General features: G+C 35.1%; 1 protein-coding gene across 4 annotated transcripts in view; it reads left to right on the forward strand.

Annotated features, from left to right (window-relative positions):
* Positions 1-5,759, forward strand: part of ANKRD50 (ankyrin repeat domain containing 50) — a 39,450-nt gene extending 33,691 nt beyond the window's left edge. For all 4 annotated transcript variants that reach the window (XM_061191995.1, XM_061191998.1, XM_061191996.1 and 1 more), the window contains exon 4: positions 1,922-5,759. In XM_061191995.1, coding sequence (XP_061047978.1) covers positions 1,922-5,466 — 3,545 coding nt within the window. In that variant the 3' untranslated portion in view covers positions 5,467-5,759. The remainder of the gene's footprint in view (positions 1-1,921) is intronic.
* Positions 5,760-27,103: the final 21,344 nt, after the last annotated feature.

The raw sequence follows: 27,103 nt of genomic DNA on the forward strand, positions 1-27,103 counted from the left end.
TTATTTCTTCATGTGTCATTCTTGGTAGGTTGTGTTTTTCAATAAATTTGTCCATTTCATCTAAGTAATTCAAGATTAGTGTCACAAAACTGAATTTATCAACTTTCTCTCCAAACCTGTTACTTGTCCTTTAGTGGTCTCTTTTTCCATGCTTTTGGCCACACCACAAATGAATGTCAACTTTGACTCCTGTTCGCTTTCCTTCTCCACACTTACTAAGCTCTACGTAATCTAGCTCTTACTAGTAATGTCCAGATCCAACTTTTATTTTTATCTGTTGCTGCTACTGCTTTGGTTGTTGAGGTTTTCAGTGATTCTTTTTTGTTCTTTGAATTTTATTTTATTATTATTTTTTTATACAGCAGGCTATTAGTTATCTATTTTATACATATTAGTGTATATATGTCAGTCCCAATCTCCCAATTCATCTCACCACCACCACCCCTTGTTTTAAAAATTTATTTATTTATTTATTTATTTTTTGTCTGCATTGGGTCTTCGTTGCTGCACACGGGCTTTCTCTAGTTGTGGTGAGAGGGGGCTACTCTTTGTTGCGGTGCGCGGGCTTCTCATTGCGGTGGCTTCTCTTGTTGCGGAGCACAGGCTCTAGGCGTGCGGGCTTCAGTAGTTGTGGCACATGGGCTCTAGAGCGCAGGCTCAGTAGTTGTGGCGCACGGGCTTAGTTGCTCCACGGCACGTGGGATCTTCCTGGACCAGGGCTCGAACCCGTGTCCCCTGCATTGGCAGGCTGATTCTTAACTACTGCGCCACCAGAGAAGTCCTAGTGATTCTTATGTAGACTTTATCACAGCCTCTATAAGAGGTTTTGCCTCTAGTGTTGAGTCCACCTGTTCGTCTTTAGTGATGTTAGAATAGTCTTTCAGAATGCGGATCTGCCTTGGTCCTCACTGACTTCTTACCACAAAGTGAAAGTCTCATCTCCTCACATAGTACCCGGCATATAGTAAGTTATATATACATTTGTTTTATTCAATTGAGTAAGAGTATTTTACTCAGTATAATTGACCATCACTAATCTTTGCTGAATTTCTAGATTTATTCCTCTTAAGAGAGTTCATTCACTTAGCAGTTTTTTCTTCTGGAAGATGAATTACACAGTTGTCTAGTATATCCATGTCTATAAAACAGGATATCATCTCCCTTCGGAAGATGATATTATGGTTTCCTTTAAAGAACTTTAAGTGAGTTTTGAATAGCTGTAACTAGTATGGTTTTAGGTTGGTTTGAAGTTTATTAAGTTGCTTTATTTTCACAGTGCTGAAATTTTGTTAGCATAATTTGACCAAATTGCATCTTCAGGTTCAAGCTGTTTATTGACAATCTAAGATTTAATTATTTTAATTTGGTAACATGTAAAATAATGTAATTTAAAGGCAGTGACAGGTGATATTCTAACTGTATGCAAATATTCAATTCCATAATTAAGACTAGTGTACCTTCAGTTATGTGGATAGAAATATGTAAATTTTTCACATGGAAAAGATCAGCTTACAAAAACAAACAAACCTTATTTATGTCTCCTGCAACTTTTTTTCCTAATCATTTGGGGGATCAGAAAATCTTCCCGATGTGCTTGGCTATGTATGTAAGATGTCTAATGCTCAGTTTAGTATCTCTTATCATGGAAGTTGAGAGGAGCATTGAGCCACTAACGAATAAGAAATAGTTCCATTTGTGGATAGGAAAATGAAATCATTTATCTGCCATCAGTGTGTTTTTCCAGAAGGAAAAGAAAACTGATTCATATACTTCTAGATATCTATTGACTGGTTTATTAGTATTAATTGACTTATTATTGATTTATTTGCTTCTCAGTCTGTCACATGTTGAAGACATTCTCTTTGAATATATGGCAACTTTGATAATCACTTTCAACTGACATCTACTTTTTTGTCCTTAGGTTTTCGAAAAATAAGTTTAGATGACCTTCGGAAGGCATATATCGTTAAGGATGTTCAGCAGTACATTCTTCATCGCTTAGATCAAGAAGAAGCTTTGCGACAACACCTCACAAAAGAAACAGCAGAGATGTTAAATCAACTGCACATTAAGAGCAGCGGATGCTTTCTTTATCTAGAACGAGTTCTCGATGGAGTTGTAGAAAATTTTATTATGTTAAGAGAGATTCGTGACATCCCAGGAACTCTAAATGGTCTGTATCTCTGGCTGTGTCAGAGACTTTTCGTAAGAAAACAGTTTGCAAAGGTTCAGCCTATTTTGAATGTGATTCTTGCAGCCTGCCGACCTCTGACCATAACGGAATTATATCATGCAGTATGGACCAAAAGTATGTCATTAAGCTTGGAAGACTTTCAGCGCAAGTTAGATGTCCTCTCCAAACTTCTTGTTGATGGACTAGGAGATACTAAAATACTGTTTCACTATAGTTTTGCAGAGTGGCTTCTGGATGTGAAACACTGCACTCAGAAGTATTTATGCAATGCAGCAGAAGGACACCGAATGTTGGCTATGAGTTATACCTGTCAAGCCAAGAATTTAACACCATTGGAAGCACAAGAATTTGCATTGCACTTAATTAATTCAAACTTACAGTTAGAGACAGCTGAGTTAGCTCTGTGGATGATATGGAATGGTACACCTGTCAGAGACTCCCTGTCTACACTAATACCCAAGGAGCAAGAAGTGCTACAGCTGTTGGTGAAAGCTGGTGCTCATGTCAACAGTGAAGATGATCGCACATCATGCATAGTCCGACAAGCCTTAGAAAGAGAGGATTCCATTCGGACATTATTAGATAATGGAGCATCAGTAAATCAGTGTGATTCAAATGGGAGAACATTACTGGCTAATGCTGCTTACAGTGGCAACCTTGATGTAGTGAATTTACTCGTCTCTAGGGGAGCAGATTTAGAGATAGAAGATGCTCATGGGCACACACCACTTACCCTAGCTGCTAGACAAGGACATACCAAGGTGGTTAATTGTTTGATTGGTTGTGGAGCAAATATTAATCATACTGATCAGGATGGCTGGACAGCATTAAGATCCGCTGCTTGGGGTGGTCACACTGAGGTCGTTTCTGCACTACTTTATGCTGGCGTCAAAGTGGATTGTGCAGATGCTGATAGCCGAACAGCTTTGAGAGCAGCAGCCTGGGGAGGACATGAGGATATTGTACTGAACTTGCTACAACATGGTGCTGAAGTCAACAAAGCTGATAATGAAGGTCGAACTGCTTTGATAGCAGCAGCCTACATGGGACATAGAGAGATTGTGGAACACCTACTGGACCACGGAGCAGAAGTGAATCACGAGGATGTCGATGGCAGGACCGCACTCTCTGTGGCTGCACTTTGTGTTCCTGCAAGTAAAGGACATGCATCGGTTGTTAGCCTTTTAATCGATCGAGGTGCTGAAGTGGATCATTGTGATAAAGATGGCATGACTCCACTGCTCGTGGCTGCCTATGAAGGACACGTCGATGTAGTTGACTTGCTTCTAGAGGGGGGAGCAGATGTCGACCACACAGATAACAATGGTCGTACACCCCTGTTAGCAGCAGCTTCTATGGGTCATGCTTCGGTTGTAAACACACTTCTGTTTTGGGGTGCAGCTGTGGACAGCATTGACAGTGAAGGGAGGACAGTCCTCAGCATAGCTTCAGCCCAAGGAAATGTTGAAGTAGTACGTACTCTACTGGATAGGGGGTTAGATGAAAATCACAGGGATGATGCTGGATGGACACCTTTGCACATGGCAGCTTTCGAAGGTCACAGATTAATATGTGAAGCACTTATTGAACAAGGTGCTAGAACAAATGAAATCGATAATGATGGGCGGATACCTTTCATATTAGCTTCGCAAGAGGGTCATTATGATTGTGTTCAAGTATTATTGGAAAACAAATCCAACATTGATCACAGAGGTTATGATGGAAGAAATGCACTGCGGGTTGCTGCATTAGAAGGACACAGGGACATTGTTGAATTACTTTTTAGCCACGGAGCTGATGTGAACTACAAAGATGCTGATGGTAGGCCTACACTTTATATTTTGGCCTTAGAAAACCAACTTACAATGGCTGAATATTTTTTAGAAAATGGTGCAAATGTAGAAGCAAGTGATGCTGAAGGAAGGACAGCACTTCATGTTTCCTGCTGGCAAGGCCATTTGGAAATGGTGCAGGTTCTGATCACCTACCATGCTGACGTCAACGCTGCAGACAATGAAAAGCGCTCTGCTCTGCAGTCTGCAGCCTGGCAGGGCCATGTAAAAGTGGTGCAGCTTCTGATCGAGCATGGCGCCATGGTGGACCATACCTGTAATCAAGGTGCAACTGCGCTCTGCATTGCGGCCCAGGAAGGGCACATTGATGTTGTGCAGGTTTTATTAGAGCACGGTGCTGATCCAAACCATGCCGATCAATTTGGACGCACTGCTATGCGTGTTGCAGCCAAAAATGGACATTCTCAAATAATTAAATTATTAGAAAAATATGGTGCATCCAGTTTGAATGGCTGTTCTCCATCCCCTGTCCACACAATGGAGCAAAAGCCTCTACAGTCAGTGTCTTCAAAAATGCAGTCATTAACAATTAAATCAAATAGCTCTGGCAGTACTGGTGGAGGGGACGTGCAGCCTTCGCTGCGCGGGTTACCGAATGGGCCAGCTCACGCATTCAGTTCTCCTTCAGAATCGCCGGACTCGACAGTTGATCGGCAGAAGTCGTCATTGTCAAATAATTCCCTGAAAAGCTCAAAAAATTCATCTTTGAGAACTACTTCATCTACAGCAACGGCTCAAACAGTGCCAATTGACAGCTTTCACAGCTTGTCATTTACAGAACAAATTCAGCAGCATTCGTTGCCGCGCAGTAGAAGTCGACAGTCAATTGTTTCCCCGTCTTCCACAACACAGTCCTTGGGACAAAGCCATCATTCACCGAGCAGTGAGTTTGAGTGGAGTCAAGTAAAGCCCAGTTTGAAGTCAACTAAAACAAATAAAGGGGGGAAATCAGAAAATGCCAGCAAATCTGGGTCAGCTGGGAAAAAAGCTAAACAAAATAATTCTTCACAACCAAAGGTTCTAGAATATGAAATGACTCAGTTTGATAAAAGAGGACCTACAGCCAAATCTGGGACTAGTGCACCATCTAAACAGATGCCAGCAGAATCGCAGTGCAAAATTATACCTTCAGCTCAGCAAGAAATCGGTCGATCGCAACAGCAGTTTCTTATTCACCAACAAAGTGGGGAACAGAAGAAGAGAAACGGAATAATGACAAATCCAAATTATCATCTTCAGAGCAACCAGGTTTTTCTTGGTAGGGTTTCAGTCCCACGAACAGTACAGGATAGAGGGCATCAGGAAGTGCTGGAAGGATATCCTTCCTCAGAGACGGAATTAAGCCTTAAACAAGCCCTGAAGCTTCAGATTGAGGGTTCTGACCCAAGCTTCAACTATAAAAAGGAAACACCATTATAAAAGGTAACATTTCATCAACATAAAGAATAAATGTCCAAAGTGTAGTTCCCTCTACTTAGAATACTCTTCCCTAATCCACACGGCCAGTTCCCCCACCTCATCACTATTCCTGTTGTCTTCTCAGCAAGACCCTCCCTTGTCACTCTTTGGAATTTGAATTCTCCCACCTCCAGCACTCCCTTTCCCCCTTTCCTGCTTTACATTAGACACAGTACTTACTATTTAACATGCTTTATATATTTTATTTATTATTATGTTTATTATTTGTCTCCTCTCTACTGAAATGTAAGCTTTGTGAGAGCAGGGATTTTTATCTCTTTTGTTCACCACTGTATTCCAGGTACTTGGAATACTGCTTGGACCTATAGTAGTTTCTCAGTAGAAATGTGTTGAGTAAGTGAATGAATGAATGAGTGGGTGAATGAATATGCTATTTATGGATCTCAGATTAAGAATTCCTTCCTATACAGTCATTTCCCCTCTTAAAAGTTCTCTGATGGTAACAGAGGCAGGGGCTATTTCAGTAATATTCCCTTTTGGGTTTGAATAAGGTAGTGTATATAGTGCTTAGTAGGTAGTTAGTGAATGTTAATTTCCTTCCTTTTTCCACCCTGGAAGAAATAAAAGATTTAATCATGAAAGGTAATTTTTATTATGACAAATCTCATAAGAATCTTCCAAGTAAAATTTACACATATCAAGAATAGGTGTGGAAAGATGATAAATGGATGTGTTGGCAAGAGGGTATTTAGGACCCAGTATATTTAGATGTAAGAATTAAATGTTAAAACCTCAAAATAAAGTTATATTTATTAAATAAAAACATTTTTTTTCTCCTTTTCACTATAGTGGATGCTACAGTAATTACATAGGGGAAGTTAATGGGAAAACAGATGCATAATTTTATATTATGGATACTTTTTCGGAAGTACATTTCTCATATTCGAGATAAATTCAGATTTCACTAGGAATTTTTGCTAACTTATACTACAAGTATATTTATCCCACTTTGCTTAATCATTTTTCATCCCCTAACAAAATTGTACTCTTTTCTTTAACAAACTTGAAATCTTTCTTTTGCTTTTTTGTCTTTGGAGATATATTTTTAGGGATGTTTTAGATAAAACATTATTATAAATACATTTCCTATACCTTCTAATAATAAACACCCTTCACTGTGAATCTACAGACGACTAGTCAAATCTCATTCAACAATAATTTGTCTAAAAGTAGTTAATACATTCTCCAATGTGATTTATTTTAAAAATATTTAGTTCTGATGGTACAGCCCTCCAACTCATTCTATCTTTTGTAAAGGTTAAGTGTAGATATATATTATACAGTAAAACATATGAATTAAGGTAAACACTTTGTGGAATCTTTAAAAGTGATTTATACGTTAAATAATGAATCTCTAAAAGGTCTACTTTTGTGCTTTACATAGTATATATATGTATATATTCGTTTGCAGGGTTTTAAAATGATGTAGTTAGATAATAAGTATAATATAGAAATTAATTTTTTTTTTAACTTTTGCATTAGTTTCCTATTCTGTGAAACAGAAGACATTGTGATTGGAGTGACTCTTCAGTTACTGGATGAAAACATAAAATGCCTGTTGATTTGCTGAAAAAAAAAAAAAAAATGAAGACTGTGATATCTGCAGTACAGTTACCTTAAATACTGTAATGTGCCTGAATAGTAAGGCTGCCTTCTCAGTGTAACCCTCTGTACTTAAAAAATCTCATTTTGTGTGCTTTGTATTCACTACCCAAGCGTAAGCACTTTTTTTTTCAAATGCACATACATACTGCAGTTCCCTGATAAAAGCTGAAAAAGATTTTGAGTAAAGTATTTTAAGTTAAGATTTGATAAATGTGCATGTGCCATGATCAAATATATATGAAAAGGCAGTGTTCTTTGTATTTATTTTTTTCTTTCTGTGGCAAACAAAACTTAAGCATACTGTTTCAGTTGTATTTGCCTTGTTGTAGTGTATGGCTTGTTTCCTGTATCCTTAAAAATGTCACTCAATAAAATAAATCATGCAACTATTTTACGTTCACTACACCTTCAGCACTGGTTAAAAATGTGTTTCTATTTAATGCCACATCGAGGTGAAAAAATAGTTTCATGAAAGCTTTTTAAAATGTCTAGTATTTTAGGGACCTGCTCCAAGTAGTTTATATTTGGATTTCCTGGTAGAATCCTCCTAATCTTTGGCTAAAGGTGTCAAAAAAAGAAAAAAGCAAAAGAAAAGAAAAAAGAAAGAAAAGAAAACACACACACAGACTATAGGCAGAATAAAGTTCTGCTTCATTCACTGGGATGCAGTTTCACCTTCCACTCACTTGTCATTCCACCTTCAAGAAGACAGATGATCATTCCTGAGGCATGAAAATTCTCAGGGACAGAGCCAGGCCTCAGTGGCATGTGTGTAGAGGGAGATGCACCTGTCTATCTGAGGGTAGATTTTTGATCCTGAACAATTCATTGACTACCCTTCTCTCTTCCATCCAGTTAAATAAAATATCTACCACTGTAAATTGTGATGCTAGCTTCTCTCTCAGTTGTTTCTATTTTGTAAATCACTGCATGACCAAAATCGCCCCCACTCAGAATCAATTGGATCAATTTTAGTGATTAGTTGGATGAATATTCTTGATGAATATAACACATGTTTTCCTTCACTGATGACACCACTAACCTATCGGCCATAGCACAGGTGTATTTTTTTTTTTTTACTGCTATTTGATAAATGGTAGTGATGGATTTGCACTTTTCTGTCCACATACTCTTTCCTGTTTTTCTCTTTGGACAATCACTTCCAGAATGATGGATGCCAGGGTTAAGGGTGAAGTCTGTAACCAAGGAAAACAAAGTTGACCACTCAAATGAGCATGTGACCCAGAGCTTTAGCCCCTGGGTGGACTCTAAACCAGTTGAGCTAGCTTAGTGGGTTGTGTGCATGTCTGGAAAGATTAAAATTTATTGTTTAGAAACCAAGGTTGTAGGTTTGATCTTTGAAAAAGCCCTGGGATCTTACAAAACCCAGAAATTCTGTTCTTTCTATGTGCATAAGGAGGAATAAGGGAAGAGAATTTGGAGATTCAGCACAAAACCATTGCTACTACTGGAAAAAATCTTTAGAAAATGTCTTAGTAACTGAGGTCAGTAATGTCATCTTCATATATGAAGGACATATACATGATACATTGTTCACAGAAATAGAAATGTATAATTGGTTGTGATAAATGTTTCACTTGATCTTCCTATAAGGCTTTTATTTTTGCTTCTGTTTTTTAAAGTCAGCAAAACTCATGCGTTTATGTCATCAGTAAGTCATAATCAAGAATAGGAGATAAGTTCAATTAATATTAAGGTGACATGACAATATGGATTACTCGAATGTGAATGTTTCAAGTATTGAATTTTTGTCCCTATGGGACATTTATTAAATACACTTAATAGGACTCTTGCAAAGTAGCCTTAAAAGTGTTAATGATTCTGTTAATAAATATGAACACATCTTATTATTATAACCAACTTTACTCATATCTCAAATACAGTACATTTACGTAATTTTAGAAGATGAAGCTCCAATTTCTTATTAGGTATATTTTTCTTTAGAAAGAGAACCCTGAAAGCTGCCAGTTTTTCTAGTAAACCTTGAATTATTGGAATTGTATTTATTTAATTTTATTGTTTTTACAAAAATGCACCTTGTGGCCAAAGGGCAAAGATATGACTCATTACATAAGGGATTTATGTTTTCTGAAGAGCTAAATGTTTTCATATCCATACTATATACACTTGAAACAGTTGGTAGGAAGAGAACCTGTTGGAAAAATATGATTTTCAAAAGTAAATATTCCTCTGGATGTTTTTATATTAATTAAGTTTTGGAATAGAACAGCAATGGCTTTCAGTTAGAATAAGGATGAAAAGGGGGCTGAAGATGCCCTGCTTTGCTTATTTGTTTCTGCGGGGATTTATTTAATACCATGACCGACAATAGCTTCTGCTTCATTAAGAGAGTAAAAATAGTCCCACAAATATAAAACTCCTAAATAGCTATTTTTAAAATAAAAATGTTTAAATGTTGTAAATCACCTGATGCCACAACACAACCATGATGCCATGTGCTTATAACAGTTTTATACCATTCCATGTGTGCTCCTTCCCTAACAGTCATGAGTTGATAATAAAGGAAGTGATAAAAAATACAGCAATGAAAAATAAAATCTCCATGTTTGTAGGAAAGGTTTTGGAAGGAAAATTGACCAGAACTCAGTATGTCCTGCAAAGTACAGCCAGTTATGTTATGTCCTTCACCCTCACCCCCATGCCTACTGGGATCCTCACCAATAATAGTTCACTGATTAAAAAAACAGTTCACTGATTAAAAAAACATTTCCAATGTTGTTTGCCTATGCAAATGTTTGTTTTACTTTAACGTCCTCCACTTACACTTCTCAGCAAATGTAGTTTTAGACAATGCTTTTTCTTTTTTTCATTTTTCCCTTGGTTTGGGGTATGTAAATAGCCTAAAATGTACATTGAATTTCACATTGTAAAAGTTTTATTTTATTCCTTGTATTATATTAAGCAAAAATCCCTATGTATATGAAAGTGCATAATAAATATATTTGCTTTACAGAGGATATCTTGTTTTAATTTTATCCTTGAACCAATAGAACATCCATGAACGTGCTTGCAGTAAAAACAACGGCTAGTTGTTTTAAGTTAACTTCTTTTAAGTACATACTGAGCAAATGAATTTTGGAAACATTTCACAAAGAAAGAAATGAGATATAAAACCTTTCAAAGGAAGGTAGAAAAACAAAAAGATCTAGCCTTAGTATCTTCCTAAAGTTTCTATAAGGACTTAATATTCTCCCTCCACCCCCCAAAACATACTGTATCTCACCATGTCAGGTTTCCTGCCTCTGAAATTGCAGTAATCCAATAAATTGTGTGCATGTGTGTGTGCTCCTTGATCCTCAGAATATCATGGGCATCTTAAATTTGATATTTTGGGGTTTTATTGCAAACAATGGTCATTCATTTTCTAAATAATTTTCTATGTATCCTTCACTCAGTAAACTTAAGTCACTTCTTCAAGACCTTCTGCTTCTTCCACCAGAACACAGTATTGTGTGTGTGTGTGTCTGTACTCCACAGAGGTTTCTAAAAGGGCCAACAAGGCATGTTCTGTTAGGTAATTTTACAATAATTACAGGGTTCTATAGTCATTACCTCACATTCTTTATAAAATTGTTGGAATAATAAAAGTTACTCTAAAAATTTTTAATAATTTTTTTTTAAAACACAAATGGGTGATGTACATAGAAGAATTTTAAAACAGACTGGTTGACTAAATAAACTTACATGGAATTTTCTAGCTGGTGGTTCAAGGAAATACACTGGGAACTTGGCAATGACTAATGTTTTCACTCCTTTGCCCTAACAGTTGGAGGGAATCCAACTAACAGTAGTGAGATACATATCAAAGGCATAGATTCCTGAATTTCTGGGAAAATTTTATTCATCATGCAAATATATGCACTAATCTCATCTTTAAGATAGGGTCTCTGCTTGCTTGTCTTGTTAATATAGTAAAATTAGAATTATCCAATATTAAAATGGAGTCATTTGAAATTTACTGCATATTTAGATTTCTACTCTTAAATGCACACTGTCATTACCACACTGGCAAAATTTAGCTACATTCTAATGACTGTATTCTTAGAAGAATATATTTTTAATGTTTAGAAAAAGCCCCTGTGTACATCTAGCTTTCTACTTATTCTTGTTCTAAATTGATACAAAGGTATGTCCCAAAAGAACTGATGCTGCAATTTTAATGAGTGTCTGTTACTCCTATTTTGTTTGTAAACTTAGGTTGAAATATAACATACACAGGAAGAAACACAAATCCTAAGTTCCTGTCCTATACATTTTTATAAAGTGAACATACCTGTTTAACCATCGCCCTGATCAAGAAGTAGGCTGTAATCATACTCTCAGAAACCTCCCTTGCCACTTCCTAGACATTACCCCCAACAAAGAAAACCACTATTCTGCCTTTCTTCACGATAGATTAGTATTGACTATTTATTTAAGCTTCATAGAAATGGAATCAAACAATATGTCCTTTCTGTGCTATTTTCTTTCCCTTAATGTTATGTTTCTAAAATTTATCCACACTATGTGTAACAGCGGTGTACCCCTTTTTGTTGCTATAGTATTGTTTGTCTTTTAAAACTGTTGTATAATATTGCATTGTGTGAATTTACCATACTTTCAAAAATCCGTTTTACTACTAATGGGTATTTGGATTGTTTTGGTTTTGGGCTCTTGGAAATTCTGCAGGCAGTTACATTTTTGTGCATATTTTTGGTGTCCATATGTATACATTTCTTTTTCATGATGAGTGAAATTACTGCGTCTTATGGTATGTGTATGATTAGCTTTAATAATGTCAAACAATTTTCCAAAGTGATTGTATCAATTTCTACACATATCAGCCATACACAATAGTCTCTTATTGCTCTACATCCTTGTCAATACTTGGTATTGTTTAATTTTCTTCTTTTTTCTTTTCTTTTTTTTTTTGTCATTCTGTTTGATTGTATTCTAGTATTGCATTTGAGGTTTGAATTTGCATTTCCCAGATGACTAAAGAAATTAGACGTTTTACATATGATTTTTGTCTATTCGTATATGCTGACTTGTGAAGAAATTTGCCCTTTTTCCCCCTTGGGTTTCTTGGTTCTTAGAAATTCTTTTATGTTTTGGATATAAATCCTTGTTATAATATATACAATGCAGATATCTTCTCTGATTCTGTGCTTTGCCCTTTCACTCTCATAATGGCATGTTTTAATAGAGGTTCTTATTTAATATTTTTTAGAAGTTATGCTTTTTTGTGTCCTATTGTATAAATATTTGCCTGGCCCAAGGTCATGATGATAGTCTCCTATGTTTTCTTCTAATAGGTTTTTGTTTTACCTTGATGAATTATCAAATTAATCCAGCATTATCTATTTCTCATTTTATTTTAGTATCATTTTGTCATAAATCAGGTATTCTTATAAGGGTGGATCTTTTTTGTCCATCCTTGAGCCAATATCAGACACATTTAATTACTGTGGCTTTAGAAGTTTTAATATCTAGTAGTGTGAATCCTCCCACTCTTTTCTTCAAGATTGCCATGGCTCTTCTTAGCACTGTTTTGCGTTTCTGTAGAACTTTTAAAATCAGCTTCTCAGTTGTCATTTCAAAAAGAAACTTGCCAAGAGATTTTGACTGAGATTGCATTGAATCTGCAGATCAATTTGGAGCTGGGTGAATTGATCTGTTTATACATTTAGTCTTCCAATCAATGAACTTGTGTATCTTTCATTATTTTCAGTAATGTCTCTTAGTTTTCTGTGTAGAGGTATGTGCATCTATTAGATGTATTCCTAGATAATTTGTTGCTCATTGATGCTGTTGTAAATGGTATTTTTATTTCATTTTCTATTTGTTATATATAGAAATCGTTTCAGTATATTGATCATGTATTCATAAGTCTTGCTGAATTTTTTAATGTGAGGTATAACTTACATACAATAAAATTCATCCTTTTTAAGGATAGTTTGATGAGTTTTGACAAATGTATACAATATCAACACCACCACAATTGAGATATAGAATATTTCCATCACTTCATAAAGTTCCTTTGTACATGCCCTTTGGAAATCAATTCTCTCTTCTCACCCCCAGCCTCTGACAACCACTGGTCTGATTTCTTAATAGTTTTGCCTTTTTAGAAATATCTTATTTGCATTTAGATATTTGTGTCAACATATGATTTCATTTGTCTTGGGTAAATATCTAGGAGTGGGATTGCTGAGTTGCAAGGTACGTATACCTTCACATTTATAAGAAATTAATGAAACCCTTTACAAGGTGGCTCTACCATTTTGCATTCTCGCCAACAGTGGATGAGATTTCCAGTGTCTCCACATTTTCACCCACACTTGGAATTGTCAGTCTTTTTAATTGAAATTGTCATTGAGATGACTGTAGCCTCACATGCGGTTGTAAGAAATAATAGATACCCTATGTCCCCTTTCTCTAATTTCCTCACATGGTAGCATCTGGGGAAACTACAGAACAATATCACAGGCAAGATATTATCATTGATAAGATCCACCAATCTTATTCCAATTTCCGCTTTACATGTTCTCATGTGTGCGCGCGCACACGCGCACATGCGCACATTTATTTCCGTTCAGTTTTATCATTTGTGTATGTTCCTATATCCAACACAACAGTCAAAATACAAAACAGTTCCGTGCCTACAGGGATCCCTTGTGTTGCTTTCGTAACTACACTCACCTGCTTCCTATCCAGCCCCTCCGTTCTTAATTCCTGGCAACCACTAATCCAGTCTCCATTTTCATAATTTTATTATTTCAAAATTGTTAAATAAATAGAATCATAGCGTATGTAATGTTTTTGGCTTGGCTTCTCACTCAGCAGAGTTCCCTTGAGGTTTATCTAAGTTGCGTGTGTCAGTAGTTGTTTTTCTTTTTACTGCTGAATATTTCATGGTGTGTACATGCCACAGTTTATTTGACGATTCACCCATTGATGGGCATGTGGACTGTTTCCAGTTTTGAGCTGTTATGAATAAAGCTGCTATCAATATCTGTGTACAGATTTTTTTGTGAATATAAGGTTTCATTTCTCTAGAATAAATGCCCAGACTTCAATTGCTGAGTCACATGGTAATTGCGTGTTTAATTTTATAAGAAACAGCCACACTTTTCCAGAGTAACTATATCATTTTACATTTTCATCAGCAATGTGTGAGTGCTCCAATTTCCTCACATCCTTGCCAGAATTTGTTGTCACTGTTTTTTATTTCAGTCATTCCGATAAATATATAGTAGTAGCTCATGTTTCAATTTGAATTTCTCTAATGACTAATGATGTGGAACATCTCTTCATGTGTCTATTTGCCATCTATATATTCTGTTCAGTGAAATGTTTGTGTTGTTTCCCTATTTTCCAATTGGATTTTTTTGGGTTTTTTAATGTAGAGTTTTTAGAGTTTTTTATTTGTTCTAGATACTAATCCTTTGTCAGATACATGGTTTGCAATATTTTCTCACAGTCAGTAGCTTGTCTTCATTTTTTTCATATACTCTTTTACAGAGCAAAAGTTTTAAATTTTGGTGCCCTCCAATTTATCAAATTTTTTTTATTATGGATTGTGCTTTTTCTGTCAAATCTAAGAACTCTTTTCTTAGCCCTAGACCCCGAAGACTTTTGTCCTTTTATTCTAAATGTTTTACAGTTTTTACATTTTACATTTAGGTTTAGGTTGAGTTCATTTTTTTTTTTGGCTATGAAAGTCCAATTACTTCAGCAACTTTTGTTGAAAAGTTTATTCTTCCTTCACTGATTTGCTTTGGCACCTTTGTCAAAAATTAGTTCAGCATCTTTGTGTGGGTCTATTTCTGGGTTCTCTATTCTGTTCTTTTGATCTGTGTGTCTCTTACTCTGCCAATACTGCTCTATCTTGATTGCAGTAGATATACAGTAAGCCTTAATATAAAGTATCATGATTCCTCCCATATTACTTTTTTCAGATTTTCTAGGGCCTGTGCCTCTCAGTGGATATTTTAGCTAGTCTAGAGCTAAGTAAATTTATTTAGATCTTTGATTTCTTTCATCAGCTTTTGTAATTTTTCATTTACAGATCCTGTAAATGTTTGGTTAAGTATATATCTAAGTAATTCATGTTCTTTGAAGCAATTATAGATTGAGCTTTTAATTTCAGTTTACACATGTTCTTTGTTAGTGTACTAACTTTTATGGGTAATCTTGCAGAATTCACTCGTTTTTATTTAAGTGAATTTAGCAAGGTCAGTACACAAACACAAAAATATTATTTATACTAGCAACAAACAATTGGAAAAAAATTTTTTAAATACTATTTACAAAAGCATCAGAAAAAAATTGAAATACTTAGGGATAAATTTAACAAAATACGTGCAACAAATATACACTGAAAACTACAAAACATTGGTGAGAGAAATAGAGTGATAAATTGTCTTCATGAATCAGAGAACTCAATATTCATAAGAAGTGCATTCTCCCCAAATTATCTATAGATTCAGTGAAATAACAATCAAGGTCCCAGCAGTGTATTTGTGTGGATATTAACAAAATTATTTGAAAATTTACATGGAAATGCAAAGGACTTAGGGTAGTCAAAATATCATTGAAAAAAGAAAAAAATTGGATTTACTGTAAAAGTAATCAAGATAGTATGGTATTGGCATAATGATAGAGATAGATCAATGGAACAGAAATGAGTTAATGAACAGATCTACACATATTTGTTCCATTGACTTTCAACAAAATGCCAAAGTAATTCAATAGTGAAAGGATAGTATTTTCATCAAATGAACACTTGTGTCTAAAATAAAGAACTTGTACTACACAATAATAAGAAAACCTAATTTCATCCTAGTTGAAAAAATGGGCAAAATATTCAAAGATACTACATTAAAGAAGATATACAGATGGCAAATAAACAAGTGAAAAGAGGCTCAACATTAATCTGTAGGAGAAACCAATTTAAAATCACAATGAGATTTAACTATATATCCACAAGAATGGCTAAAATTTTTTAAAAGGCTGACAAAGAACTTTCTATTCCAATAAGGTGGAACATTCCTTATGGCTGCTCTCACACTATGAAAATATAGTTAAATAGTTGCAACAGAGATTGTATGTACGACCCATTAAGCCAAAATTACTCACTATCTTTCCATTTACAGAAAAAAAAATTTGCATTAGATTATTTATTTGAGATCTTCTTTCCAATATAATAATTTAATGCTACAAAATTTCCTCTAAGCACTGCTTTAACCACATTCTACAAATGGCATATTGTTTTTCTTTTGCATTGAGTCAAAAGTATCTTCTGATTACCCTGTGATTTCTCTTTTTGACCCAAGTGTATTTAGATATGTATTGTTTGCTTTCTAAATATTTGGGTATACTTTCAGATTTTTCTAGAAAGATACATTTTGATTATTCATTCTTGGCTATTCCATTGGCATTAGAGAACATACTTTTTATGACTTCAATCTTTTTACATTTGTTGAGGTTTTTCCATGGCCCAGAATACACCTATCTTAGTAATGTTTCATGTATGTACAGTTGAAAAAAACACTTATGCTGTTGTTGGATGAAATGTTATATATATGCCAATTATGTCAAGTTGGTTAAGTATTGTTCAGCTCTTACGTTTTCTTGTTTACTTGTTCTATCAATGAATGAACAAGGAGTACTAAAATCTTTAATTATAATTGCAGATTTGTCTTTCTCATTTCAGATCTTTCAGATTTTGTTTATGAATTTAGAACCATTGTGCCCTCTTGATGAATTGACCCCTTTATCCTTATTCAATGTACCCCTTTATCCTTGGCAAAATTCCTTATTCTGAAGTCTCTTTTGTCTGATATTAATGCAGCCATTACAACTTTCTTCGAAGTCTTTTTTCCTAGTATATTCTTCCATCCTTTTACTTTCTGCTTTTTTTTATTGGAGTATAATTGCTTTACAATGTTGTGTTAGTTTCTGCTGTACAATGAAGTGAATCAGCTATATGTATACATATATTCCCTCCCTCTTGGATCTCCCCCACCATCCCACCCCTCTAGGTCATCACAGAGCACCAAACTGAGCTCCCTCTGCTATACAGCAGGGTCCCACTAGCTATCTATTTTACACATGGTAGTGTATATATGTCAATCCTAATCTCCTTTACTTTTAACCTATTTATTTCTTTATATTTGAAGTGGGTTTCTTATACATGGTATGTAGTTGGTCCTTGCTTCTTTTTATCCAATTAACAATCTGTCTTCTGATTGGAATATTTGACCATTTCCATTTAATATAGCTAATATGACTGAGTTTGTCTACTGTCTTGCTACTTGTTTTATGTTTGTCTCCTTTGTTCTTCGTTCCTTTATTCTCTGTTTTCCGGTTTTATTTTGGAGTATTATTTTATGGTTCCATGTTATTCCAACTATTAGCTATTACTTATAGCTCTTAATTTTGTTTTTTAATGATTGCTCTAGGGTCTACTGTATACATCATTAACTTATCACTGTGTTCCTTCAGATAAGATTACACTTTACACATAGTTTAACAACCTTATAATAATATGCTTCGATTTTCTCTTTCCCACACTTTGCGTTATTGTTATCATATATTTTATATCTACACATGACTTAAACCCCACAATGTATTCTTACTATTTTTGCTCTAGACATTCAGCTCTTTTTAAAGATTAAAAAAACCCCAAAACTTTATATTTACCCATTTTTTACCATTTCTAGCATGCTTTATTTCTTTGTTTTATTTTTTTTTTCACATCTTTATTGGCGTATAAATGCTTTACAATGTTGTGTTAGTTTCTGCTGTGCAACAAAGTGAATCAGCTATACATATACATATGTCCACCCCCCTTGACCCTCTCTCCCACTGTCCCTATCCCATCCCTCTAGGTGGTCACAAATCATCGACTTGATCTCCTGGTGCTATGCAGCAGCTTCCCACTAGCGATCTATTTTACATTTGGTAGTGTATATATGTCCATGACACTCTCTCACTTCTTCCCAGCTTCCCCTTCCCCCACATGCCCTCAAGTCCATTCTCTATGTATGCGTCTTTATTCCTGCCCTGCTACTAGGTTCACCAGTACCGCTTTTTAAAATTCCGTATATATGAGTTAATATATGGTATTTGTTTTTCTCTTTCTGACTTACTTCACTCTGTATGACAGACTCTAGGTCCATCCACCTCACTACAAATAACTCAATTTTGATTCTTTTTATGGCTGAGCAATATTCCATTGTATATATGTGCCGCATCTCCTTTATCCATTCGTCTGTCGATGGACATTTAGGTTGCTTCCATGTCCTGGCTATTGTAAATAGAGCTGCAATGAACATTTTGGTACATGACTCTTTTTGAATTATGGTTTTCGCAGGGTATATGCCCAGTAGTGGGATTGCTGGGTCATATGGTAGTTCTATTTTTAGTTTTTTAAGGAACCTCCATACTGTTCTCCATAGTGGCTGTATCAATTTACATTCCCACCAACAGTGCAGGAGGGTTCCCTTTTCTCCACACCCTCTCCAACATGTATTGTTTGTAGATTTTTTGATGATGGCCATTCTGACCAGTGTGATGTGATACCTCGTCGTGGTTTTGATTTGCATTTCTCTAATGATTAGTGATGTTGAGCATCTTTTCATGTATTTGTTGGTCATCTGTATGTCTTCTTTGGAGAAATGTCTATTTAGGTCTTCTGCCCATTTTTGGATTGGGTTGTTTGTTTTTGTGATATTGAGCTGCATGTGGTGCTTGTATATTTTGGAGATTAATCCTTTGTCTGTTGCTTCATTTGCAAATATTTTCTCCCATTCTGAGGGTTGTCTTTTCCACTTGTTTATGATTTCCTTTGCTGTGCAAAAGCTTTTAAGTTTCATTAGGTCCCATTTGTTTATTTTTTGTTTTTATTTCCCTTACTCTAGGAGGTGGGTCAAAAAAGATCTTGCTGTGATGTCATTGAGTGTTCTGCCTATGTTTTCCTCTAAGAGTTTGATGGTGTCTGGCCTTACATTTAGGTCTTTAATCCATTTTGTGTTTATTTTTGTGTATGGTGTTAGAGTGTGTTCTAATTTCATTCTTTTACATGTAGCTGTCCATTTTTCCCAGCACCACTTATTGAAGAGTCTCTCTTTTCTCCACTGTATATTCTTGCCTCCTTTATCAAAGATAAGGTGACCATATGTGCATGGGTTTATCTCTGGGCTTTCTATCCTGTTCCATCAATCTATATTTCTGTTTTTGTGGCCAGTACCGTACTGTCTTGATTACTGTAGCTTTGTAGTGTAGTCTGAAGTCCGGGAGCCTGATTCCTCCAGCTCCGTTTTTCTTTCTTAAATTGCTTTGGCTATTTGGGGTCTTTTGTGTTTCCATACAAATTGTAAAATTTCTTGTTCTAGTTCTGTGAAAAATGCCATTGGTAATTTGATAGGGATTGCATTGAACCTGTAGATTGCTTTGGGTAGTATAGTCATTTTCACAATATTGATTCTTCCAATCCAGGAGCATGGTATATCTCTCCATCTGTTTATGTTATCTTTGATTTCTTTCATCAATATTTTATTGTTTTCTGAGTACAAGTCTTTTACCTCCCTAGGTAGGTTTATTCCTAGGTATTTTATTCGTTTTTTGCAATGGTAAATGGGAACGCTTCCTTAATTTCTCTTTCTGATCTTTCGTTGTTAGTGTATAAGAATGCAAGAGATTTCTGTGCATTAATTTTGTATCCTGCAACCTTACTAAATTCATTCATTAGTTCTAGTAGTTTTCTGGTGGCATCTTTAGGATTTTCTATGTATAGTATCATGTTATCAGCAAACAGTGACAGTTTTACTTCTTCTTTTCCAATTTGTATTCCTTTTATTTCAGTTTCTTCTCTGATTGCCATGGCTAGGACTTCCAAAACTATGTTGAATAATAGTGGCGAGAGTGGACATCTTTGTCTTGTTCCAGATCTTAGAGGAAATGCTTTCAGTTTTTCACCACTAGAATAATGTTTGCTGTGGGTTTGTCGTATATGGCTTTTAATTTGTTGAGGTAGGTTCCCTCTATGCCCACTTTCTGAAGAGTTTTTATCATAAATGGGTGTTGAATTTTGTCAAAAGCTTTTTCTGCATCTATTGAGATGATCATATGGTTTTTATTCTTCAATTTGTTAATATGGTGTATCACATTGTTTTGTGTATATTGAAGAATCCGTGCATCCCTGAGATAAATCCCACTTGATCATGGTGTATGATCCTTTTAATATGTTGCTGGATTCTGTTTGCTAGTATTTTGTTGAGGATTTTTGCGTCTATGTTCATCAGTGATATTCGTCTATAATTTTCTTTTTTTGTGATATCTTTGTCTGGTTTTGGTATCAGGGTGATGGTGGCCTCATAGAATGAGTTTGGGAGTGTTCCTCCCTCTGCAGTTTTTCAGAAGAGTTTGAGAAGGGTAGGTGTTAACTCTTCTCTAAATGTTTGATAGAATTCACCTGTGAATCCATTTGGTCCTGGACTTTTGTTTGTTGGAAGATTTTTAATTACAGTTTCAATTTCATTACCTGTGATTGGTCTGTTTATATTTTCTAATTATTCCTGGTTCAATCTGGGAAAGTTGTACCTTTCCAAGAATTTGTCCATTTCTTCCAGGTTGTCCATTTTACTGGCATAGAGTAGCTTGTAGTAGTCTCTTAGGATGCTTTGTATTTCTGTGGTGTCAGTTGTAATCTCTCCTTTTTCATTTCTAATTTTATTGATTTGAGTCCTCTCTCTTTTTTTCTTGATAAGTCTAGCTAAAGGTTTATCAATTTTGTTTATCTTCTCAAAGAATCAACTTTTAGTTTTATTGATCTTTGCTATTGTTTTCTTCATTTCTATTTCATTTATTTCTGCTCCGATCTTTATGGTTTCTTTCCTTCTACTAACTTTAGGTTTTCTTTGTTCTTCTTTTTCTAGTTGCTTTAGGTGTAAGGTTAGATTGTTTATTTGAGATTTTTCTTGTTTCTTGAGGTGAGCTTGAATTGCTATGAACTTCTCTCTTAGAACTGCTTTTGCTCTGTCCCATAGGTTTTGGATCGTCGTGGTTTCATTGTCATTTGTTTCTAGGTATTTTTTAATTTCTTCTTTGATTTCTTCAGTGATCTCTTGGTTATTTAGTAGCACACTGTTTAGCCTCCATGTATTTGTGTTTTTTAAGAAGAAGAGAAAAAGAAAGTGCCTGAGAAAATATTTGAAGAGATTATAGTCGAAAACTTCCCTATCATGAGAAAAGAAAGAGTCAATCAAGTCCAGGAAGTGCAGAGAGTCCCATACAGGATAAACCCAAAGAGAAACATGCTGAGACACATATTAATCAAACTATCAAAAATTAAATACAAAGAAAAATATTAAAAGCAGCAAGGTAAAAGCAACAATTTCTTTGTTTTTAGATCTAGTTTCCTAACTAATATCATCTCTCTCCTGATCAAGAAGTCCTTTAACAATTTTTATAGCCCATGTCTTCTGGCAATGATTTCTTTCACCTTTCATTTGTTTGAAAAGTTATTATTTCACTTTTATTTAATTTTTGAAAGATATTTTTTCTGAGTATATACATCTGTGTGTTGATTTTTTTTTCCCTCAGTACTTTAAAGATGTTGCTCCATTGTCCTCTGGCTTCCAAAGTTTCTAGTGAGGCAAACACTGTCATTGTTTGTTTGTATTCAATTCCTCCCCTGACCACCCTGCCCACTACTCTCCCCTGACAACCTCTGGCTGCCTTTAAGATTATCTTTTTACGTATTATTTTTAGTATTTAAAGAGAATGTCTCTAAATGTGTTTTTCTTTCTTGTTACTCTGCTTGGAACTTTCTGAGCTTTTTGCATATATATGGTTTGTTTTTCTTCATTATTTTTGGAAAAATCTTGACTAGACCATCTATAAATTTGTTCTGTCCCCTTTTTCTCTTCTTTTGAGGCTTCAATTCTATATACATATTAGACTGTTTGATATTATCCCAGAGTTGGAGCCTCTATTCTGTGGTTTTATTTTCACTAATTATTTTTTATGTTTGTTTATAGTTTGGATAATTTCTACTGAACCATCCATCCTCAAGTTCATTAACTCTTTCTTATGCAGTATACAGTCTGCTGATAATACTGTTGAAAGAATTTTTCATTTCTAATTATCATGGCTTTTATTTCAGGAGAATCTTATAGGTTTTTATATATTAAAATATGAAATTTCAACTTGTAACTTGGCTTGAATATTTTATATTATCTATCCATTTAAGTTTCACAATAAAGGTAAGCATTAGTATCATCATCATTTTACATATGAGACATCCAAGGTTTGTACTGAGGTTTAAGTAATTTGCCCAAGAGCATATAGTAGATGAGTCAAAAAGCTAGGAGTGAACCCCAGCAGTCTAGCTTTAGTACCTATATGACTAATCACTGTGGCTATACTACCTTGCTGTAAATGAAAAGTAGCTCTATCTTTATGTATTATGAAATGCCCAAATACTAGGTCAAAGGATTCTCTAGACCTAAGGTTCTAACAATTACCAAAAATACTTGATAAATGCATCATTATGGCAAATGGAATATTGTATGTTTTCTCAGTGTATTAGGCTAAAATTCTTAATAAATAATTCTTTAATAACCTACTTGCTGCAACCTATTTAAAATTTCCTAAAGATTCCATTCAGTCATCTGATTATCTTTACTCAACACTCTGAACCTAATTTTAACCTCTATGAAAATATTCATATTTAAATCTGCTATTTAATAATGTACTATGTTAAAAACAATAACATAATTTGGGGGAGGAAATTTTAAAGAGTGTTTGTAGACTTATTCAAAATCCCATTAGTGATAATAGTGTTAGATATGTATCTAACATTAACAGATTCTTAGGTTTTGACTATTATCACCACTCTGAATCTTGAACTATTTCTTTTTAAATGTAAAGATCAGCCATGGCCAGACATTATAAGAATTATCACATGGAAATGGCACAAGAAATTCCTTATAATAAGGTGGACCACTGAATGTGGATGTGGCTTTCTCCAAGGCCAATATTGTGAAAGGTGAGTGTGTGGCTCTGAGCAGCACTGAGAGTGCAAACACACTACTCCCTGAAATCACATCAGTCATGCTTTTGTAGGAGGGAAGGGAGATGCTGGGAGTCATGTCTGTTCACATATTTGATTTGAGTACTTCCAGAACTGCTTATTTACTGATTTGGTAATAAATCTAAGTGGAAACAATGGTAAACAGATGACTCATCATTCTTGTCAGTCTTTTAACCACACCTAGCCTTTGTGATCTAGCCTAGTTCAATTGTTTAGGAATTGGAGCATAGTGGGTATTTGCGCATTACTGAATGAATGAAATGAATGAAATGAATGAAATGAATCTGAACATTTTCTCTTAAGAATTTGAGGATGAATTTTATATTAGACACATACAGCACCGTTATTACATATGACATTAATTTTATGTATCAACTGGGCTAGGCTATAGTGCCCAGATGTTTGGTCAAACACCAGTTTAGATGTTGCTGTGAAGATGTTTTTTAAATGTGATTAACATTTAAATCAGTGGACTTTGAGTAAAGCAGATTACCCTTCATAATGTGGGTGGACCTCATTCAATCAGTTGAAGACTTTAAGAGAAAAAGACTGAGGTCCTCTGAGAAAGAAGAATTTCTGCCTCCAGATGCCTCTGGACTCAAGATGAAACATCAGTCTTTCCTGTTCTCTACCCTGCTGGCCTGATCTGCAGAATTCAAACCTGCCAGTCCCACAATCATATAAGCCAATTTATTAAAATATCTCTGTATCTCTCTGTCTCTGTTTTTCTCTTATTATTCTGTTTCTCTAAAGTATCCTGACTAATACAGTAAAATTTTTTAAAAAATGAATTCAAGAACATGATAAAGGAGATAAATTAGCCATAATAATTAAGAGAATTTCTCATACTAATATTACATTTTTATCAGAATTTCCAAGATAAAATAAGTTGAATTTTGTAATTTTCTTTACTTTGATTAACTATATATGAAGAAAAACCACAAGTTAGTTATATGTGCATGAATGTTCAACTCAATACTTGGGGTTCAGAAAATAATACATGGTGTGCACAAAACATGCATTCAACATGAGGGTATATCCACATAGGTACAATAACGATAGATCAAACTCATACACCCACTCACACAAATCATTAACACTCAAGGAGATTCAAATCATTTTGAGAAACTGGCTGGTTTGTTCCAAGTAAGTGGAAAACTCAATTTCCTTTAGGGAAAACTTCTAATATGATACTACTACTTAGCAATGGTGTCAAACTTTTAAGGGATGTATAATAGAACGGTATGCTATCATTGCCAAAGAAATAACCATTTTCAAGATATTTTTCAATAGAGTTTCAAGACTCTCCCATTGAAGTTTTTTTTTTTTTAAACATTCCTATAACTGTGAGGTAGATGGGTTTTCAACAAGAAGTGTGTGTTGACACTAGTGTGGCTCCTGTTTGTGCTTCTCTGTGATTCTTAGTGGGGACAAGAACCAATGTATCCATGTGTGTTTTTAATATCTATATGTAAACCTCTTGTGTCTGCAAAAATGTTTTTGTGAAGGTAGATGTTAAAATAAACCATGTGATTTGATGGTGATTTAATAACCTCATTAGCAGATTTCAGTAGGTAAAGAAACAACAAACACGAACACTCTTATATACATGCAAAAAAATTAAATTTGATATTTTAACTGTGATTAATTCTCATAGGGAAAGGCAATTTATGAATTTCTAAATACCTGCTAAAAAACTCTCTGTGCATATTCTAAAAACACTGTAAATTCAGTATATCCAAACCTAAAACCATCAACCTCCCCACCCAACCACCAGTCTCCTTCTTAACTGCTCTGTGAATAAGTAGAGTTTATCATTTTAAAGAAACTGAAATTGGATATTGTAGATGATGCTGTATGGGTGTGGCTTATAAAGGAAAGAGGACAGTGGAGTTCTCTCAGAGAGTCCTTACTGGTAGGAAAGGTTCTGGTCCTTCCTCAAGAAATTAGCCAAGGGATGTATTGTTACATGCTTGAAGTTAAAATAAAATGTTTTGTGACTAAAAATTTTAAATAATTAACCAAATATTTTGATTAGAAAACCAAATATCCATACTGGTTGAATTAATAAGAGGGTTTCTATTTTATAATTCATTCTTCCAGGCACATAGGTTTAAAAGCCCTGCATTTTGTTTCCAATTTGTATGAATAGGTCTAAGATAGATTTTTATGTTATACTAGGCTTAGAAATTTCTGCATGCTAGTCTTTTCTCTTGAGCAATCATAATGCACATTATCATATTAAAGTCTCTGAGAGGTCCTTCAAGAAAAAATAAAATAATTTAACGTCACATAAACTAGTGTTTTTTCAAAAAGTTTTGGTGATGGAGTGCCTAGCTCTGCACTTAAAAAAAAAAAAAATCCTGTTAAAACATGGGTTAGCAAATACATCCCTGGGTCATCTTACTTCTCTTCACCACTCACACCCAAGCAGTCGTTACCTATGGGCACTAACTCCACCGCATTTCTGACATTCCTAGTCTGTCCCCTGCCTGTTTCCACCATCTTTGTTTAGGGCCTCACCTACTCTCCTAGAACCCTCTCTGAAACCAGTGCTCCTCTCCTCCGTGCTGTGCCTTCTCAAACCTTGCAAACTGATGGCCCATTCATTCTCTTACGGCATGACTTGAGCCAGCCTGCCCTGCAGTCTGTCTCCTCTGCAGTCTGTCCTTCATGTGGCCACCAGTTATCTTTTCAGAACCTCACTCGGATTACTCCTGCCTCTAAACCTTCAAAAGCTCTCATTTCTCAGAATGGCAGAGTTACTGCATGGTACAAGAAGCCCTTAACAGACTCTATCTTTCCAGTTGCTGCTTCTTCCATTTCTTCTATCACTCTACCCCCAGGGACATGCACCAAACCCTCTGGTCTCCAGCTCCATAGAAATACTTGCTACTGCTAGAACCCTCCGTGTCCCTTCACAGCTATATTTCCCTGCTTACGTTGATCTTGGTCCCCATCTCCCAGCCAGGAAGCACTTCTTTTTCATTACTGTTGTATTTTATTTTTTGTTTTTTATTGTTCTTTTTCTTCGTTTTGCTAAACAAATTGTCTTCTTTTCTCCCACTGTAATCTTCTTTTTGATAGGACTTGGGTCTTACTCATCTTTGTATCTTTTAGATTGTCTTGTACATAGTAAGCATTCAATTACTATTCTTTTTATTGTAGTTTCTTTTTATTCAGAAACAGCTGCATGGTATGGAGAAACATTTCAATCCTGCTATTTTAGGCCACTTGTTAAAACACACTCTTGGCTTAACCAAGCTCAAAGAGGGATCAAACTCAGTACAAAATAGTATGCATTTTCTTATTCCTGCTTTCCCATCTGTTTGTATTGTACTCACTCAGTTTGTATTGAATATAACAGAAGAATAAGCCAATTATTCATCACTTACTAGTTGGAACATATGTGATTGACTGCTTGATTGCTTTTAGCTGATAACCTGACCTGACCTCTTTGTATTGGAGACTATTAAGTTGAATTCAGTTAATTATTTTAAGAAGAACTTAATAGCTGTCACTAAAGTCAAGAAAACACACGTGGCTTTTAATTATTCAGCAAACATGGAAACCCAGCAGTTTTCACGGATTCAAAAGAATAAGTGTGGACATTTGATTCAGATTTGAACTCAACTCTTGCTAACCTCAGAACCCAGATACTTTCCATCAAGCAAAATTGCCTCCTTCTCCCAGGAATCCTTTCTCCGTATTATAGTGGTTCCTTGTGAAATTTGGATATGAGATTATATTTTTAACAGAAAAACATTTTAAAAAATTCTATTTGGTACTATATCAATTTAGTGTTGTTAAACTTTTGAACTGAGATTACATTTTCACCTGATATTTGTT

Source organism: Eubalaena glacialis, chromosome 5, assembly GCF_028564815.1.
Source record: "Eubalaena glacialis isolate mEubGla1 chromosome 5, mEubGla1.1.hap2.+ XY, whole genome shotgun sequence".
NCBI classification, from domain to species: Eukaryota; Metazoa; Chordata; class Mammalia; order Artiodactyla; family Balaenidae; genus Eubalaena; species Eubalaena glacialis.